General features: G+C 30.9%; 4 protein-coding genes and 1 long non-coding RNA gene across 6 annotated transcripts in view; 2 read left to right on the plus strand and 3 right to left on the minus strand.

The window, feature by feature from the left end:
- Positions 1-2,744: 2,744 nt before the first annotated feature.
- Positions 2,745-5,571, minus strand: LOC115886314 (WD repeat-containing protein 82). Its single transcript, XM_030905409.1, has 3 exons — positions 5,136-5,571; positions 4,654-5,069; positions 2,745-3,313 (listed from the first exon to the last, which is right to left on the minus strand). Exons 1-3 carry the CDS (start codon positions 5,441-5,443, stop codon positions 3,087-3,089), a joined length of 951 nt encoding a protein of 316 aa, XP_030761269.1. The 5' UTR covers positions 5,444-5,571; the 3' UTR covers positions 2,745-3,086.
- Positions 5,572-9,579: 4,008 nt separating this feature from the next.
- On the minus strand, positions 9,580-9,883 carry LOC115886293. The gene is made up of 3 exons (XR_004050870.1): positions 9,824-9,883; positions 9,669-9,769; positions 9,580-9,616 (listed from the first exon to the last, which is right to left on the minus strand). It is a non-coding gene; the product is annotated as an uncharacterized LOC115886293 (long non-coding RNA).
- Positions 9,884-10,703: 820 nt separating this feature from the next.
- LOC115886310 (queuine tRNA-ribosyltransferase catalytic subunit) lies at positions 10,704-12,569 on the plus strand. 2 transcript variants are annotated; one of them, XM_030905404.1, is made up of 7 exons: positions 10,704-10,769; positions 10,826-11,038; positions 11,099-11,188; positions 11,247-11,701; positions 11,787-11,955; positions 12,018-12,217; positions 12,304-12,569. In XM_030905404.1, exons 2-7 carry the CDS (start codon positions 10,907-10,909, stop codon positions 12,443-12,445), a joined length of 1,188 nt encoding a protein of 395 aa, XP_030761264.1. In that variant the 5' UTR covers positions 10,704-10,769; positions 10,826-10,906; the 3' UTR covers positions 12,446-12,569. The 2 variants fall into 2 exon arrangements, with proteins under 2 accessions (XP_030761264.1, XP_030761265.1); XM_030905405.1 differs by lacking the exon at positions 10,704-10,769 and having other exon boundaries at positions 10,953-11,038; positions 11,086-11,188.
- On the minus strand, positions 12,544-14,216 carry LOC115886311 (coiled-coil domain-containing protein 25). Its single transcript, XM_030905406.1, has 5 exons — positions 14,025-14,216; positions 13,357-13,839; positions 13,205-13,296; positions 12,891-13,149; positions 12,544-12,839 (listed from the first exon to the last, which is right to left on the minus strand). The coding sequence occupies exons 2-5, from the start codon at positions 13,427-13,429 to the stop codon at positions 12,640-12,642; spliced, it is 624 nt and encodes a 207-aa protein (XP_030761266.1). The 5' UTR covers positions 13,430-13,839; positions 14,025-14,216; the 3' UTR covers positions 12,544-12,639.
- Positions 14,217-15,039: 823 nt separating this feature from the next.
- LOC115886295 overlaps positions 15,040-18,703 on the plus strand; it is a 68,272-nt gene continuing 64,608 nt past the window's right edge. The window contains exon 1 of the mRNA XM_030905387.1: positions 15,040-15,391. Within this exon, the coding sequence (XP_030761247.1) occupies positions 15,245-15,391 (147 nt within the window). The 5' untranslated portion in view covers positions 15,040-15,244. The remainder of the gene's footprint in view (positions 15,392-18,703) is intronic.

Below are 18,703 nucleotides of genomic sequence, written 5' to 3' on the forward strand. Positions count from 1 at the left end.
GAGAAGAATTGCAGAAGGCTACTAAGCAAGCTTTTGGACTTATTACACCAGTTTGCCTAATAAATCACTGTAACTCTGTGCGCAAAAGGTGTTTATTATGTATTCAACAAGGAGGTGCCCAGTTTGAACATCTTAGATGATTTTTTTTAGAAAACTATATTGATCAATCAAAAAATATGTTTGTTTATTGTATCGATTTCAATTGTAATTACTAAAACTAATATAAAATGTTAATTTACCTTTTCAAAAGTCTCTAATTATGCAGATAAATAATAATATAGAATATTAAATTGCGATAAAAAATAATTAGACAACTAGGTCAACACAAAATCAAGGCACACTTCGATACAAATATGAGAAATCCTAATATTTCTCTCATTCTTAGAAATAGGTACCCATAACTTTATGTCGTTCGAAATGGTTAAACGTCAGCATTTTTTTAAGTTTATAGCCAACTATGATTTCCATTTAAAAAATTATATTTTTTATTATTTCTGACAAAAAGAGCAAGCATAGAAAAAACTCACTACGCCACTGGATTGTGCTTCCAAATGTGTCTTAAGAACGTCTTTACAGAATTTTATTATTCCGCGAATTAATAAAGTTATGGGCAATTTTCAAAATGATAAAAAAATCAAAAAGACCCCGTATCTCAGTTGGCAGTGAAAATGTCAACAGGCGGTTTATGCTATTAAACGTGCCTCAGAAATCGAGTCCATGACATCTATGTCGGTTTTGCTCTATCTAGTCAGGAAATAGGTTTTCTCTGTTAAAACAGACCAATTCCGACCACCCTGTACATGCACACTTTGACAGACGTTGAATCACTTCGACACATACTCGAGAAAAAAGTCTCGGGGTGGGTACGACGTCTACACGAAGCTAGACTAGTTCTAGATGCTCCCAACAGCTTAAAAATATCCCCGCAATATATGGTGTAATATTCAATTTTACGAATAATATTAAAATTATTAAAATATAAAAATGTATTTATTTAATAATGCCGAAACGTAAGTGTACGATTACGAAAGAAATGCTTGGACCATTCTCTTCTTTAATTTCACCTTTAAATGTTCATAAATAATTTTATAGTTTCTTTTTAACGACAGATTTTGTTTGGATTTCAGAGTTTCACTTGTCCGGTATTTTCAAAAGCCTTTATGGTAGCCCTGTAACAATTAAATATTCCAAAAACATCTATTTTTAGCCGTATTAATATCCAAATCAAATGATATTTTCTAAACATAAATGTTTTTGTGTGTGGTTTGGGAATGTTTTACATATAGACTTAAATAAATTAAATATTTTATTATATGCACCTGTACACAAAGTACGCAGTTGTACACCAAGCGTACAAACACTGTTTCTCTCTGAATTTTTCCCTCTCCGGCTTAATATAAGATCCCATAGCGATTCTTCCATACACCGACACAAGAACGAGGCTTGCCAACGCGGTGTATGTTTTATGAAAATTCTAATGACACAAAAAAATTCTATTTCTGCTATTAATAATTAAAAAGATTAAAAAGTAAACTCCTGAAATAAAAAACAAGATTTTATTTATAAAATAATTGTTTCTGTTGGTACAATAATTTCATAAAAAATAGTTCCATTGGGATAAAAAATATTTACATAATTTTGTAAAAAAGTTAATAGCTCTTTATTCTCAAACCCTCTATATTTTTATGCAAATATAGTTTTGTACTCATTTTAATGAAAATGTTTCCAAATTTAAATCTATATCCCTACAGGAAATATGCTGTTATCTCTGGAAGATTATCACTTAAATGAGAATAAAATACACAGGAAGTTATAAATGTGATAAAATTTATGGTGTAAAGAATATTATCAGTAAAAATTAAAAATATGATTTACTTATATATACGAGTTCGTAAAATATGACTTACTTTACGAATTTAATGGGTATTGTTGCCTACTTTTGAATTGTTAAATCATTAAATATGTAAAAAACAAAACAAAAATATGATCAACTCTAGCAAAACCTATACACCGATACACATTATTTTTTCAGATAAAAACACGAAATTTGGTATGTTAGTATATGACATAAATTGGGATCGATTGGCGTATTCAATTGTTTTCGGTCACTTCCTGTTACACAGAAAATGACTACAACTTTTGATTTTCAAATGGCACCGTCAGATTTTTTTTTACTATTCAATAGAAACTGACACTCTGAATAGAATGACATATAATATGTCAATTTTGAAATTTTCCGGATACGGATAATTTGAAATTGTAACATGCAGTTCATAACGACAATTTGACTCGAAATACCAAGTGAGTGGTTCCAAATTATTATAAAAAAATGCTTTTTCCAAATATCCTAATGAGCCACCCTCGTTCCATTTGAAATAATTGAGATACAATTAAAAATACGTTTTGGGCATCGTTTAACTGTCTAGGGCAAGACACTAAAACATTAGACAATCAAATCTTTTTTTTCAAGGCTCCTTGATTAAAAATTAGTATTTTTAACACAGCCATGGCACTCTAAATTGAACTATAATTTTTTTTTCATGCGAAAATATCAAAAGTTGACATATATGTTTCATATGTCATTCTATTCAGAGTGTCATTTTGTATCGAATTAAGTAAAAAAATACCGAGAATGCCATTTAAAAATCAAAAGAGGTAGTCATTTCCGGTGAAACAGGAAGTGACCCAAAACAATTGAATGCCTCAAACAATCCTAGTTTATGTCATATACTAACATACCAAATCTTTTTTTTATCTGAAAAAATAAAAAAAAGTATAGGGGTGAGTCACTTTTGAAGCGCACCCCGTATATAGTAAAATAATGTAATTTTTACTACAATAATGATTCAAAATTGTCAATTAACTGAACAATAACCATATTATTTCCAAGCTTGTCTTGTAATACCCAGATAATATTTTGACAGAAACAAAGCAAGTAATAGTTACAAAAATTAATATAGATACTAAAAAAATTATAACCAGATAATCAAGTTCATATTTAGTGTAAATATTAATTTATCATTCAAACTGCATATAGTTTTTATTATAAAAAATATTTATTAAAAGAAAACTTAATCCTTTTTCTCTTAAGTGTCTTCAATGGAGGGCAGCCAAAAAGCCATGTTTGTACATGCTGACGCTAACATCATGAATTTTGGGTTAAACTGAACACATTGCACAGGCCCTGGGTGGTCAGCATTCAGTACACACACCTTATACCCTGTATCGGCATTCCAGACATGCACTCTTCCATCGGTTGAGCCACTAAATATAAACTGAGAATCTGGACTGAAAGATGCTTCTATAGGAATACCTAGGAAAAAAATATGATTGTTAGATCTTTTTTCATTTTTTTTTCTTCATAATAATTATTTAAATATATGTACACGGTTTTGCAACAGTACATTGGGCATGTGTAGCTTTATTGGCATGGAAAAACTTAAAAATTTTGTTCAAGTGCATTTCAGGAAAATATTTTAACTTCTACATGATGGTACAAAAAAGTGTGAGTGGATTTAGAGTATTTTTTTTAAGTAGAATACCCTGTATAATATTAACCAAACCAAACAAAAAATCCCCTGTATACCCAACCCTCACCAAGTTTAGCATAAAATTTTGAACACCCTGCGTTATTTAAGATTACAATATTTATAATATAATAAGTACAGACCAACTATAGTAAGTACCTCGCATAGTTTTGTTTTCACAGCACATCTTATAGTTTTATTGTTTTTTTTTCTTAGTAAAGGCTGAATATTGTTTCAAATATTTATTTATTTATATATATCTCTAAAATTATTAAAAAAAAATAATATCTTAGGATGAAGGATCAATTTGAGCCACCCTGTAGAAGCTAAAATATTTTCTTGAAATAGATCTTTTGAATTACCAATAGTTACCAACACAGGTAGTCACAGTCACAGGGAGTTCAAGTTTAAGGTGAATGCCCAAAAGTTTAATTTCAATCGGATAGTATAAAAACGAAACAAAGACTAGTTATAGGGTTAATTGAAGAGCATTCAAAAGAAGAATTGGGTTTTGCAAGTACTGTGAGCTTTAGGGCTAGTGGAAGTAAGGATGGTGCTGTAATTGTTGAAACCTCAACTCCATCGAAAGGCACTGAGGTTAACAAATTAATAGCTGTCCATACACGGAAAAGCCCAGCCTTCGGACTTGGCCTTGAGGTAGGGGCTTTCTCCCATAGGAAATACCATGTAAATTTTGAAAAGGTTCAATATTATCTCCCCAGATGATTTTATGCAAAAATTGTATTAGACTTTTGAAGAGGTGTTAAAGTTGTACTGTCATCTAGAATTTTGTTTTATTTGGAATAAGCATCTAAAAGTTATTTGCAAAAATCTACCTTCAAATTACTATTCAGATCGAAAAAAAGGGTCTCAGCGATGGCTATGAAATGAAGATTGCTGTCATTTTATATGTAAAATTATATGGGGAATGTCATCAATAGTCATTTCCAAGCCAACTGGTCGCCGTTTTTTCTTTTGATCATATGATGCTATCTATATTTCACAAATTCACAAATAAATATCTTCACGTTACTGTCTATTCAGTAACTTGAAAAATATAAAATGTGTATAGTATTTTTTTAACTAAAATGTCCTACATAATAAATAAGTAAACATTAAATGTTACCTTTATTATTCAAATGCCCTGTAAATGTCTGTAAAGGCGTCCCATGGAAAGCATCCACCAATCGTATAATTGAACCATTAGTACTAATCAAAATTGTTTTTCCATCTCGGGAAAATTTCAAACCCGTCCAGTCACATTCTTTCTCTTGTGTTAGTTTGAAATTGATAAATGGGCCTTTGTCAAACGATCGTAGATCGTACAGTTTAATCAATTCTGAATTAACACCGGCAGCAAAAATCAAACCTTCTGGATCATAAGCAGCCACTGGGCGACCTGATAAATGCATTAAACCCTGACAATTTGGTGATCTTAAGTCCCATAATCGAAGAGTTTTATCAAGTGATCCAGATAGAAATGTATCTTCAACTGGTGAAAGACAGAGAGAAACAACCTTTTTCGTATGCCCTGGAAAATACCTATTAAAAAAAGTAAAAAAAATTAATACCGAATTTAAATAAAACCTTAGTATATCAAAATTTTACCTAATGTATTTGTTATCATGGAGAGACAAGTATCTTATTGTATCGTCAACTTTGGTTGAACTATGAATAGCTGTATTTTTAGCATGTGTAAAGTGTATTAAATCAACTCCATACTTCTTGCTATTGACTGTCCTAACTTGAGTTCCTTTTTCGCAGTCGTAAATAACAATCTGATCATCTTCACTACAAGAAATTAACGTTTCGCCGTTAGGAGAAAAATCAATGCTGTTAATCTTATCAGTGTTCTCTCGAAATACTTTGGCGACTCGAAAACTACGTACTACTTGATCTACAAGCTTCATTTTCATTATTAGAATTAAGAAAAATAGTTATTTTCTGTTGTTTATAATGGTAAATTCATATTCAATGTGTTATTAATATTCAATCAAAAAACGACGCCAAAAGTATATCAACCTTGGCCAAAAGTCATAAAATAAAAACCATAGTAACCACAGAATAAATTAGTAGTATTTTAGTTTAACGGCCTGAGCTGCCAGGGCTATTCGGAAACACATACAGAATAAATAAAATTTACATTCTTCTTTTCTGGCTTAAGAGCTCTGTGAAATTTTATATTGTAGCCAAATTGTAGCCAGCGGTAGAAGCTCTCGGTTGAAGTCAAAATATGTGACAACTTCAATAGACGGCATTGCCTTTGGCATTGCTTTAATGACCTATCGGGAAAAGGTGTTTCGACTTGAACGTTGCCCATAGAAATAGAAGGGATAGAGAATGAGCGTCAACATGCGCAGAAGGTCTAATCAAGTGGGGCGCCATATTCCAGGCAGTGCCTTCTATTAAAAGATCAGCCTACGGGCGAGATTTATGACGTCACGCTAGTTAGATATAACGGATTAATAAATATGTTGTAGAATACATGGAAAACATAATTATTCCTCAGATTTTTGGTTTGTATTTTAAAAATGATATAGTTTAAATGAAATATACATAATATACAGTTAATAACTACAACATATATACCTATTTATAGTAATAAATACTTTGGCAAATAAACTATGAACCATACAAATGCAGCAAATGTTTTACAATGTACAAATAATGTATAGGTACATAAGATAATGGGTAAAATGTAAATATATTTTAAATTTTGGGGTTTGAAAATCGATCTAATTTAACAAAAAACATTTAATATCTACTAATAGTGATGTATTATTATTTGCATTCACAAAATTTATATGTATATTTTGCAAGTATCAATGTTCGAAAAATTATATTTACAAATAATACAATATTATCTAAAAAAAGGCGTCAGCGATGGCTATGAAATGAAGATCGCTGGCATTTTATATGTTAAATTATTCTAAAATTTTTGATTTTCTTGGGATTTTAGGTTCGGGAAAAACGCTGATTAAGTTTTCATTTGGGTTTTCATTATTTTTATTTGGTTTAAAAAAAAACGTTTCGGCTAACTATAGCCTTCACAGTGTTGTGTCATATGAGAAAAATAGTGTCGAATATAATCCAAAAAATTACATATACAATATAATTCACACCTCATAATGTTTACTGCAATTAATAAACTAATATAAACTTATCAAAAGATGACCACATATTTTTTTAAAATTATTATTCTTAACACTAAAATTATCTACATTGACTATGGAGTACGCAGTAAACATTATGTGCGTGGTGTGAATATTTTATATGCAATTTTGGATTATATTCGACACTATTTTTTTCATATGACACAACACTGATGGAGGCTATAATGTTAGCCGAACCGTTTTTTTTTAAACCAAATAAAAATAATGAAAACCAAATGAAAAATCAATCAGCGTTTTCCCTGAACCTAAATTCCAAGAAAATCAAAAATTTAGAATATTTAGAATCAAGGTTCAAGAATATCAAATTTTCCAAGATTGTAAAATTCTAGTTAATTATTTTATGTGTACAGTTATTTAGGGAATGTCATCGATGTTCATTTCAAGCCAACTAGACGCCGATTTTTTCGATGATACGGTATAATTCTTACGTAAAATGTAAATAACATTAGACCAATTAAAACAAAGAAATATGAATTTCTTAGTATTTTTAGTAATACCTTTATTCTTAAAACTTAATTTTGTATTATGCAAATATACCAATTTTATTGTTATTTTATTCATATTGTATTCAGCCATCACTTAAATATTTGATATTAATTTGGTATTATAAATAATCAATACTATTCATTAAAAATTACTGAACAAATATATGTTATGCTTAACATACATTATATATTATCAAACAAAAACACATTCTTCTTTTAAACTGTATCAGTCTTGTCTTTACAAAAATCTTTTTAAAATTTGAACTCAAAATAATAATCTTTTTCATGATCTCTAATACACATATTCTTTATTTTTCCCTAGTTCATAATACCTACTTACGTGTTTTGAATCTATCGAAGCTGAACCAGCAACACTTGGAGTGGAGATTCCACAATATGAATAAAATAAACATAATTGTCCAGTTTCATTAATACCATCATGGGAGAATATTATTTTTAAATTTATTAAAGATATTTTCAATAAAATTCTCTTGATTTATAACTCGTACCCACTTTTCTTGCTCTTCCGGACACTTTAGGCTGCCTAGTATAATAACTATCCTTAGTAACTATCCTTTCCACCAGGAACACAACAAAGATGAGGCATAGCACCAATAACACACTCCACTTAAGCTTTATTGATGAATTGTTAGAGTCTTAAAAAACACACACAAAAATCACGATAAGTAAAAAATGTATGGGCACTTTTAGGTTAAATCACTTGCACAACGTGTAATTTTTAAAATTTCTATTTTTTTATGCGAAACCGAGAGTGACCATATATCTGGTAGTAGTTTATGTCACTTCAACACCAAAATAATTAGTTTTTTGCACTACAATAATAAATAATACCAAAAATCAAAGAGTTAAAACCAAAAATCAACCAACAAAATATGAAACGGAATCTAACCCAATATCTAAGTATGTACAGCTGATGAAGTAAACAAAAGTCCGCCCGTTGGCTGATCTTTTAATAGAAGGCACTGTTCCAGGTCTTCGTGTCATTTTGTATATAGGTGGTAATCTATAAGTAATCAAATATCAATTTGCTGTTTTCAACCATACGGGGGGCAATTTAAATTTAGTGAAATTCTATCATTTATTATGGTTAGTTAACATTAATATGATTTATTTAATTATCAGTTTCAAAACTGCGTACAATATTGGTATATAATACACTAAATATACGAATATTCTGACAAAAGACGCTACGGATAGATGACCTTTTCGTCGTTAAACACTCGAAATGATATTAAATAAGTATTTACAATATTTCATGTTTACTTGTACTGAATTACGCGTTTCAATTTAAAATTTTTGCAAATTTGGTAAAAATTGTTCTAAACAACTTTTTGTTCAAGTTGTATATTCATAAAAAACATTTGGTTCATAATTATTTTTGATGATTACCTACCTTGTATTTTTAATATAAACCTAGAAAAAATATGTTTTTGTTTTATTTTTTTTATTCGTCCCTTCAAATTGTGTTACAAAAACTGTTACATAACATGTCCTCTAACAAATATTTTCATAATACATAAACATCATTGATTTTATTAAGGGTATTATTATTAGTATTTATCTCCTGGTTTTTGTCGACAATAAAAACTCAATCTTGTAATAGAACATCAATTTTATATTTCGTAAAATTATTTTGATACAAATTCAATTTGTCAAAATTCAAGTCATTAATATACTGATAAACAACACAAATTATTCCTAAATATTATATTATAAAAAAAACCTGTTACCGGTAAGTTTGTAAAACACATTATGGTTTGTCTTAATACTAGAAAAAATCATTTATTTTTTGCACAAAAGAAGCCGATCCTTATTTGTCCATAACAAAATTCTGCATGTACAACATACATATACCTAATTTATTATTAAGAAAATTAGATTATATGATCTCAGAATTTTAAGAAAATTTTTTAAGATAAAATAGTTTCTTCTCAACTGTAATATTGTCAACTTTGGCCTGCATTTTATCTATTTAAAAACATGGGATTGACAATCCCCTTACTAAAATACATACTGGAAGGTACTGATTAAGTTTCATTGCATCAAATACCTTTGCTATAAATCCTGGCTCACAATTTAAGGCCATTGCAAAATGCTTTTGAACTTCATCATAGATTTTACAAGAATAAAAGTGTAATATTGAAACAAAGTAACATTGTAAGCTTCATGACTAATAGTCTCATTTTTAACACTTTTTAAATATCATCTCGTTAACAATTATGAATATTATATGATTTTTCTCAGTGATTTGTGGCACTGATACAAATTAATATATGCCCCATAACAGTTTTTAAATAAGAAACTTCTGCCCACAGATTTAATTTTCTTATTGGCATAATACCCTTTCTTCCTATATAAATCTTGCCATTTTTTCAGTCCAATGTTCCTTGTTTTTACAGTTGTAGGAATACTAAAAATGTTGACTATAGAACTCGATACTATGTTTGAAAAAGCCTTCATACCTGTAACTATGCATAAATCTAATTAACTGAATTCTCCTCCTCTTGACTCTGAACACTGTTGCTGCTAATGTTAGAAATATTTAGCACAAAACTACAACTACCTACAACAAACTTTACAATAAAAATGTTAAATTTTCGCTGTTCGATTAAAATACCCTATCTTATGATTTCTTTTCCTCCAAATAATCTTCTTGTCAAGTAAGGACCAATCTTATTTGACATATTTCTGGTACACTTGAACTTGTGCTTTCATGGACACTATAAGAGTGCACTGTTTTACAGAAGCACGAACATTGATTCCAAGTATCTTCTTCCTCCACACGTAATAAAAACATCCTCTTTAAATGGCCACATCATACACTTATTTTTGACATCCCAATTACAATCACGATTTTTACAAATCGCCTTTAGGAAAACTAAAAATAAACAGTTTTGGATCATCTGTAAACACGATTATGTTGTATAAACTTACACATGAAAACTAATCATTTTTCTCGGCGTATTAGCTTTCTTAGAATGACTATGACAATATACAACAAGCCTTTTGAATTAGTGTTTAGAATAATTGAGATAATAATAAATTTTAACTAGATAACAACACAAACGAAAAAAAAACAAAACAAACAGATGTCAATTAAAGAGGGGAAGTGACAGCGAGACCTGGAAGATGTCTGCCATCTTGCCGTCGACAAAAATTTGGATGCGCACTCGTCGAAGCTCATTCTCCCACTTCCATATCTCTGACGTTGCCCAGCCCTTGGCCGCCCACTTGGGCCGCCCAGCCCTAGTACTACTCAAGGTTGCTGCGAATTCACGTTTCTTGATGATTTTTTTTTTCCTATTTTTGGCCACTTGTCTATTACGACATTCAGCCAGCTTATTTCTTATTATTTAATTAGCGTTTAAAATTGGACAAATACAGACTCACACACACATTTAACACCCATGTCCGAGGCCGGAATCGAACCGTCGACCTTGCGTCTACTAGAATGCGGCGCAATCATTTCGACCACAAGGCCGACCTTCTTGATGATGAACCTCCACCAAATTTTGGAAAGAAGAAAGAAGTTATTGATGTATTAACCACAAAATTCTAAAATTGTAATGTTGATTTTTGAGAAAATTTGGACAAAATAACATTTAAACATTTATTCCAGTGTTTAAACTGAAAGTGGAGGAAAGTATATTAATAACAGGGTTTAAAAAATAAATATTACTCTCTATCTAATTAAATCAGAATGAATAACATTAAATCACCCTTAATCTTTGAAATAATTGGAAAATGTGAAACATCAAAGGCCAGAGTAGGAAGAATGACTTTACCTCATGGTCCCGTTGATACCCCTGTATTTATGCCAGTTGGGACTCAAGTAAGATTTCACATCATTCATTCAACATAGTTAAAAAGTCATATTAGTATTTGTTTGTAGGGAACATTAAAGGGGATGTTACCAGAGCAATTGAAAGCGATGAATTTGCAAATAATGTTAGCCAATACTTACCATCTTGGTACGAGACCAGTAAGAGAAGGAAATATAATTTTTTGAGCAAATAAATAAAAAAAACATATTTTTTCAGGGGCCCAAGGTTTTAAAAAAAGCTGGCGGTCTGCATAAATTTATGAATTGGGATGGAAATCTATTGACAGATTCAGGTGGTTTTCAAATGGTTTCTCTTTTAAAATTAGCAGAAATAACAGAGGAAGGTGTTAAGTTTCAATCGTTAAATGAACATAAAAATGAAGTTATGTTAACCCCTGAACATTCCATCGAGATACAAAATGCAATTGGGGCTGATATAATTATGCAGTTAGATGATGTAGTAAGCACTACAGTTCCAGATAAGGCTCGAATAGAAGAATCTGTTCATAGAACAACAAGGTGGTTAGATAGATGTCTTCAGGCACACCAGAATCCAGATATCCAAAGTATATTTCCAATAGTACAGGGTACATTATTCGAAGATTTAAGAAGAATTAGTGCTAGTGAACATATAAAAAGGGATGTAAATGGTTTTGCTATAGGAGGACTGAGGTAAAAAGCTATCATCGATAACGACCATCCGCAAAGTGTAACCTGATATAATAGTAATAAAATACAATAAATATTTTCATTTTAGTGGAGGAGAAAGTAAAGATGACTTTTGGAAAATAGTCAATTTATGTACAGATTTATTACCCAAGAATAAACCAGTTTATCTAATGGGTGTAGGTTTTGCTGTAGATTTAGTTATATGTTCAGCATTAGGTGTTGACATGTTTGATTGTGTTTTTCCAACAAGAACAGCAGTATGTATTTAAATGAGCTAAGTATTTTAAATAACTAATAAAAAAATAATTAAATATTTTAGAGATTTGGTTGTGCTCTTTTAATGAATGGCCAAATTAATTTAAGAAAGAAGCAGTATGCTTTGGATTTTAATCCAATTGATAGTGATTGTACATGTAGCACATGTAAAAACTATACAAGAGCCTATTTGCATGGAATAGTTACTGAACTACCTGTAGCATGTCATTTACTTACTGAACACAATTTAGCATTCCAATTAAGGTAAGTATACACAATTTTTTTTCAGTTCTGCAATTAAAGTACCTATGACATATTTTTGTGAGTTCCAATCCTTTTATTATTGTTAGGTTAATGAAAACAATACGTGAAAATATTCTTAATGGAACATTTAAAGAATTTGTCAAAAAATTTATGGAAGATTTATACCCTAAAAAGGATTATCCAAGTTGGATAACCGATTCTTTAATAGCAGTTAACATCACTCTCTAAGTTATAAAATTAAGCACTAAGTACAAATACCCCACAGTTACTATTCCAGTATTTCATTATACCAAACTATTTATTTTTACCAGTTTTTTAAATAAACGTTTTTAAAAAAATCATGGCATTTTTATTGTAAATATAAATGCTATATGGAACAGTCAAAATATCTTATGTACATTATTATAAAGTGGTCTCAGAAGTTACATGAAATCATCAGAATCATTTCCATCATCATATTTATTCATATTTTCACTGCTCATAAGAGAGTTATAGCTTCTCAGCTCTGCATCCTCTCTTCTCCTTTTTTCTTCCTCCTCTTCTTTTCTCTTTTGTTCCTTTAATAGTTTCTTTTTATCTTCTCTTTCTATCTTATCTCTTTTTTCTCTTTCAGCCCTAAAATCTACAATATTACTATTTATGGGACTACACCTAATATTTTATTTAAAATTACCAGGATGTTCCTCCTTTTTGGTTTTATTTAGTCGATTGACAATTTCATTTATCCTTTTGGCTACTTTCATTTTTTTGACTTCGCTTTCTTTATGAAACCCAACTTGACCAACCTCCATACCTGGCGTTTTTTTGAGATTAGACCACATTGTGTAGACAATAGATATATCATTCATTTTATTTCCTGTAATACTGTTGGCCTTTACCAACTGGGCTGCATCCTCAAGTACAGCAGATGGAATATCATCAATAGTTTGCCCCTAAAAATTGAGTATTTTTAAAACACAATTAATTTCAATTAGTTATTACCTTAACCTGTCCTAATCTCAAGTAAACATGGGCAGACGATAATTCATCAACATGAAACCACACATCTTCAGGCCAACCCCATTTAATTAAATCTTCATCTGTAATAATTAATAAATAATATTAGTTTGGTTAGTCTTTTTTATTCAATATTTACTCACTTTCAAATTTGTCCGCGCCCATAAAAAGTAATACGGGTGGAGAAACAACCGTACTTTGGAAATGAAACACCATTCTGTTTTGTGAAAAATAAGGAATTTGGTTGCTTTTATCGTTCTAATTAAAAAATATATATTAAATTGTTATTTGTTACAAACCGCTTTAACAAATACACACAAATGCAAAAAAATAAATACCTGGAATTAACCCCACTTCTTAACATTAGTATATCGATTTAATGGTCATAGCTGCTAGAGCTATCCGGCCGGAGAATTGAATTAACGTCTTCTTCTTTCCTTCGGTTAATGGTTTTAACCGATCCTAGTAAGGACTATAATCTCTGGGACTATAAGACCCAAGAAAGCCTTGCCAAAACGTCTGCTTTTAGATGCTAGGGCTAATATGGACGTGGTCTACTTCTTATGTGGAATCCGAACCACGATCCTTAGCCAGGTAATAGCCTACCAAGATGCTACCAAGCAAGACTACGAGATAAGACTTCGGTGTTGAGATTTGAACACCGGTTTTAGGTGATGATGATAACCCATCTTTGTGACAACCGGTGTTCAATCTCACTGTTCATCTCAACACCGGTATTTATCTCGACACCGATGTTCATCTCGACACCGGTGTTTATCACGGCATCCGTTTTTATCCGACATATACTTACATTAGGCTTGTTGAAAATGTTATAGCTGAATCGGGGATCTTAAACGAGGACAAAAAACTGGGAGTTTCGGTAACACGTCTCTAAGGAACCTGTATTTCCCGGTTTTATCGTTTCGACACTGTTATTTATCTCAACACTGGTGTCAAGATGAACACCGATTACCGACTACAGCTACTACGGCACCGGTTTTTATCCGACATCTACTTACATTAGAGTTGTCAGATTGTCATAGTCGACTACGTGGTCGTAACTGGGTCGTCAGCGAGGACAAAAAAACGGGAATTTTGGTCCCACACCTCTAAAGAACCGGGACTTTCCGGGTTTCTCGGTACTTTCGGTACTAGCTAATTTTTGTTAAATAATGGTATAATTCCTCAAACAGCAACCAAGGAATAATTTTCCAAACTAAAATTGTTAAAATAAATGTTTGCATGAACACAAGCAAAGAAAAAATATAAGAATCGGATATAAGTATCCTAAAATACATCTATCATTGTATATACGAGGTATATACAACCTAAACCAACTTAAGTAAAAAAAAAATTTCCTTACATTTTTTAATTAAAAATGCAAGGTGATTAACATTTTATAAAATTTATTTATTAAAAGCCATAAAATTTATTTAATATTGATTTCTTATTAATCGCTTGATATAAATAATAAACAAACATCAAAATATTGAACAAATGCTACGCCGTAATCACAGCCGTAATCCGTAATATTAATAGTGCCTTGTAATATTAATAGTTCGACTCTATTTTAGTCTATAATTTTTTATGTTTTTTGTTAGTTAGTATTGTCATTTGTACAATATTTCTTTGTTTAAATTAATAAAAAAATACAATTTAACCGTTTTAGCAACTCTACATTATTTCTGAATTTTAGTTAAGAAACCCATCTTAGGGAACAGGCTATACCCATAAAAATACATTTGTCATTTTTGCGCCATATGCAACTAAACATACATCTTGTTTGAATTTTGAATCCAAAACAGCAAAATACGTTTTTAACCTTAAAAAAACCGACATTTATATTTATTACAAATTATAATTAAATTATTCTTTTAATTTTTTATTCCACTATTCTAGGGTATATAAAGAAATAATTCAGTTATTTGAGTCTTTTCTGTGATTTCATGTTACTAGATAAATCACTCTCTATAGTTCTACCAGAAATCAAGGAAACCTTACAGTGTTTATAGGAATTGAAACTTTAAAATCATGGCTCAATTTAATATTATTGCGGCAGGATTTAACCAGCACGATGAAACAATTAATTTTGGAGGTAGGTTAACAGCTGGAGACCAAAGCCTCTACGAGATAAGGACTCTTGCAACAATTAAATCTGAAAATATTTCTGACTCTTCGGTAAGTCCTCCATTATATAGTATAATATATTTCTTATAGTACAGGATCCCGCTGCAGGATTAGTATGTTTATTATGTAGTTAATCAAAATCTAATTTTTACATATACAGAGGGTGTTTCAATATTCCGTAGACATAGAACTACCAAGTATTTTCGGAATGAACATAAGTACATTGGACCCAATTTATCTCTATACAAAAGGGCTTCATTTGAACATTAGAGGACATCAAGCTTTAAAAAAATAAACACGATTTTTAAGATATTTTAAGAATTGTTATTCCGATTTGAATGAGATTTGGGGTACTTGTGTTTTGCTAAGCACTTTAACATTCGACTTTCACAAAAAACAAAAAAAAACTACCGGAAGGTTGAAAACTATCCCCACCCCTACACAAATTTTAGTAGAAATATTTTCCAACTCCACCGATGACGGATTTTTTTTTCAGATAATCGTCCTTCTAGCCTTTGCTACATTTTTTGGCTCTTGTGGAAAAACGCCACATTGCATATTTTTTTGAGAAAAAAAATGAGAATTCCTTTTCCAAAGCAGACCTTCAAAATATACAGTGAGTTCCAATACTCCTTGGACATAAAACAACTCCATAATTTTTGAATTGAAATAAGTTAGAAGGACCATTTTACGGAAAAAAAGTCAGTCATCGGTGGAGTTGCAAAATAATTTTGGTTACAATTTATATACGGGTGGGGCAGGGGTGGATGGGGAAGTGGAAACCGGCCCGGGAAAAACAGACAACCGGCCCAAATCCACGAAAACAAAATGATCATAATGAAGAAACATATCTTATTTATTAATACAAGGTGTCCCAGAAATAAGTGCAAGTATTTTAACTGGTAGTATAGTTCAACCCCCCAGAAACACGCCTATGAGGTTTTTTTTCGCAAAAAAGAATTTTTTGAAAAATGTTTTGGAAATTTTTTTAGTTTTTAGTTAAACAACAGAATTTCTTGATAATATGGCAACATAGGTTTTACAAGAAAGAAAATCCAGAAAAGATCCAGTGGTTCTCAAAATTTGAGCAAAAAAATATTTTTTTGGAAATTTTCAAAGTAAAATAACTCCGTTATTTTGGACTTATTTTAAAAACGGTAAAGAGAAAATATGTTTCTTTTATCGAGATCTACCACTCCTTAAAATACTTGCACTTATTTCTGGAACAACCTGTATAGTTCTTATCACGAAACTTTTCCTCTATAGTTTTGTACATTTGGCATCTTGTATGATAATGCCATGGCGCAAACGAAAAAAACCTAGGCAATACCTAGGCAGTGGATATAAATGTGTTCTGATGTAATGTTATGTTACAGTCCATAATAAGAATATTTGGATTTTCGAGACATATTAATATTTTATTATCTGATCTAGTTTAAACCTTATTTAACTCTTCTCTGCTGTCTCAGTAATTTTTAGCAAATTAATTTTAGCAACATTTTAAACAACAATTTAGACTTGGCTTTTAGTTCTCAGACTTGACTTTAGTCCGTCCCCAATTCAAGCCAAGCATATACATATATGTTTTCTCCGTCAACCGCAGAGTTCGCGTCAAATTCGTCCAAAGGGGAGCTCGATAAATATTGCACCGTGGCCCGAGGCCCCCAGTTGTCAATCTACGCTATCGTATTCTTAGTATACATTTAGATCGAGACTATTTAAATTTACCTAATGCTATTCATCCTTTTTTTTTGCTGCCAGTCAGTCATATTTATTAGTTATTAATAAAAGAATATTGGGTAAAATCATAAAGGGTGAGTCTTAAATAAGTGCAAATATTTTCAGTGGTTGTATATTTCGACCCCAGGAACACGTCTATGAGCTTTTTTTGCAAAAAAGATGTTAAAAATCGAGCATTTTCTTTTAAATTTTCCTGTATACTTTAGAAAACTTTTTAGAACTACCGGCGTGAAGATAGCCACGGTTTTCCATCCACGGTTTCAGAAAAATCCCAACCATAGTAAACATATGGCAACGACGCTTTTCGTCCGATTTCAGCCACATCCACGGTTTTCGGTGTCGAAACGCCTCATTTAAAATATATCTACAGCGACACTTTTCTATTTGTTTATTAATAAAGATTTAGAAAGAGGAGAATTATATAATAAGTTAATAGAAATGGTCGAGTTTATATTATATAAAATGAACAATTATTTATGAGAGATATAGATTTAACTTTAAAATCCTCACCAAAATTTAAATTCTATATCTAGTTCTTAGCAGAATTCGATACTAATTTAAAGGTTGTGCCACAGCGAGACCCTTTGGAAAGATGTATATAGGTGACCCCAAATTTTTACTACCTATACTCAAAACCATTTTGCCAGTCTTTAGGAAAGGGCCAGATTCAAAAAACCGATATTTTACATAAGAATTAGACCTTCAAAAAATCGCCACCAGTTTGTTAAAGGGTTTGTGCCACAACAGGGATGGCCATCTGGAAACGATATTACACAGATGACAAGAATTTACACACCACCCACGTAATTCAAAATCATTGCCGGTCCGTAGGAAAAGGGCCAAGTACAAAAAACCGCTGATTCTCCTAAAAGAGAATTAAAATGGGTAGGTTCATACAGCCAAATAAAATAAAAATAAGAATAAAATAAAAATAAAATAAGAAAGTTGGTTATATGGGATTACCGTACGTACGTTCATACAGCCAAATAAAATAACAAATAAAATAAAGAAGTCTTTATCTTTTAACTTCTTGTTTTTATTTTATGTAACAACTGCGCACGCTTAATTCCTAACCTACAAATATTTTCAGTTTGGATTTAATTTTATTTTATAATTTCACATAAGTAAAATCTATAATATAGTAGGCAACGAATAAAATAAATATACTATAAATAGTAAAATTACTATAAACAATCGTAAAGTTAACTTTTATCAGCCTCATCGTACTGCGCATGAGCAAATATATATTCTTAATATTTTATTTTATTTCACTCTTGTGAACTTACTTACATAAGGAAATTCCTTATTTCTTATTTTTATTTTATTCTTATTTTATTTTATTTGGCTGTATGAACCCACCATATGAAAAAATTGTAGCTCATTTATTATTAAGGGTTGTGCCGCAACGAGACCATCTGGAAACGGTGTACAGATGACAAATTGCCTTCACCCGTATTCAAAATCATTTACCGGGTCCGTGACAAAGGGTCAGAGTTCAAAAACCCGCTGTTTCTCATGAAAATTAACAGAAAAAATTGTAGCTCATTTATTAAGGGTTGTGCCGCAACGGAACCACCCTGGAAACGTGTGTACCAGATGACAAGGGTATACCACCCCGTATTC

This window comes from Sitophilus oryzae, unplaced genomic scaffold, assembly GCF_002938485.1.
Source record: "Sitophilus oryzae breed Bouriz unplaced genomic scaffold, Soryzae_2.0 scaffold_482_pilon_pilon, whole genome shotgun sequence".
Lineage (NCBI taxonomy): Eukaryota > Metazoa > Arthropoda > Insecta > Coleoptera > Curculionidae > Sitophilus > Sitophilus oryzae.

Excerpts from the sequence above, each read along its gene's own strand:
- LOC115886314 (XM_030905409.1), bottom strand. The coding sequence starts at position 5,443 with ATGAAAATGAAGCTTGTAGATCAAGTAGTACGTAGTTTTCGAGTCGCC. Across the intron at positions 5,070-5,135 it reads CATGATAACAAATACATTAG|GTATTTTCCAGGGCATACGA; the intron begins GTAAAATTTTGA and ends TTTTTTTAATAG. Across the intron at positions 3,314-4,653 it reads AGGGCATTTGAATAATAAAG|GTATTCCTATAGAAGCATCT; the intron begins GTAACATTTAAT and ends TTTTTTTCCTAG.
- LOC115886310 (XM_030905404.1), top strand. The coding sequence starts at position 10,907 with ATGAATAACATTAAATCACCCTTAATCTTTGAAATAATTGGAAAATGT. Across the intron at positions 11,189-11,246 it reads ACCATCTTGGTACGAGACCA|GGGCCCAAGGTTTTAAAAAA; the intron begins GTAAGAGAAGGA and ends ATATTTTTTCAG. Across the intron at positions 11,956-12,017 it reads TTTTTCCAACAAGAACAGCA|AGATTTGGTTGTGCTCTTTT; the intron begins GTATGTATTTAA and ends TAAATATTTTAG.
- LOC115886311 (XM_030905406.1), bottom strand. The coding sequence starts at position 13,429 with ATGGTGTTTCATTTCCAAAGTACGGTTGTTTCTCCACCCGTATTACTT. Across the intron at positions 13,297-13,356 it reads GGGCGCGGACAAATTTGAAA|ATGAAGATTTAATTAAATGG; the intron begins GTGAGTAAATAT and ends TAATTATTACAG. Across the intron at positions 12,840-12,890 it reads CAAAAAGGAGGAACATCCTG|ATTTTAGGGCTGAAAGAGAA; the intron begins GTAATTTTAAAT and ends GTAATATTGTAG.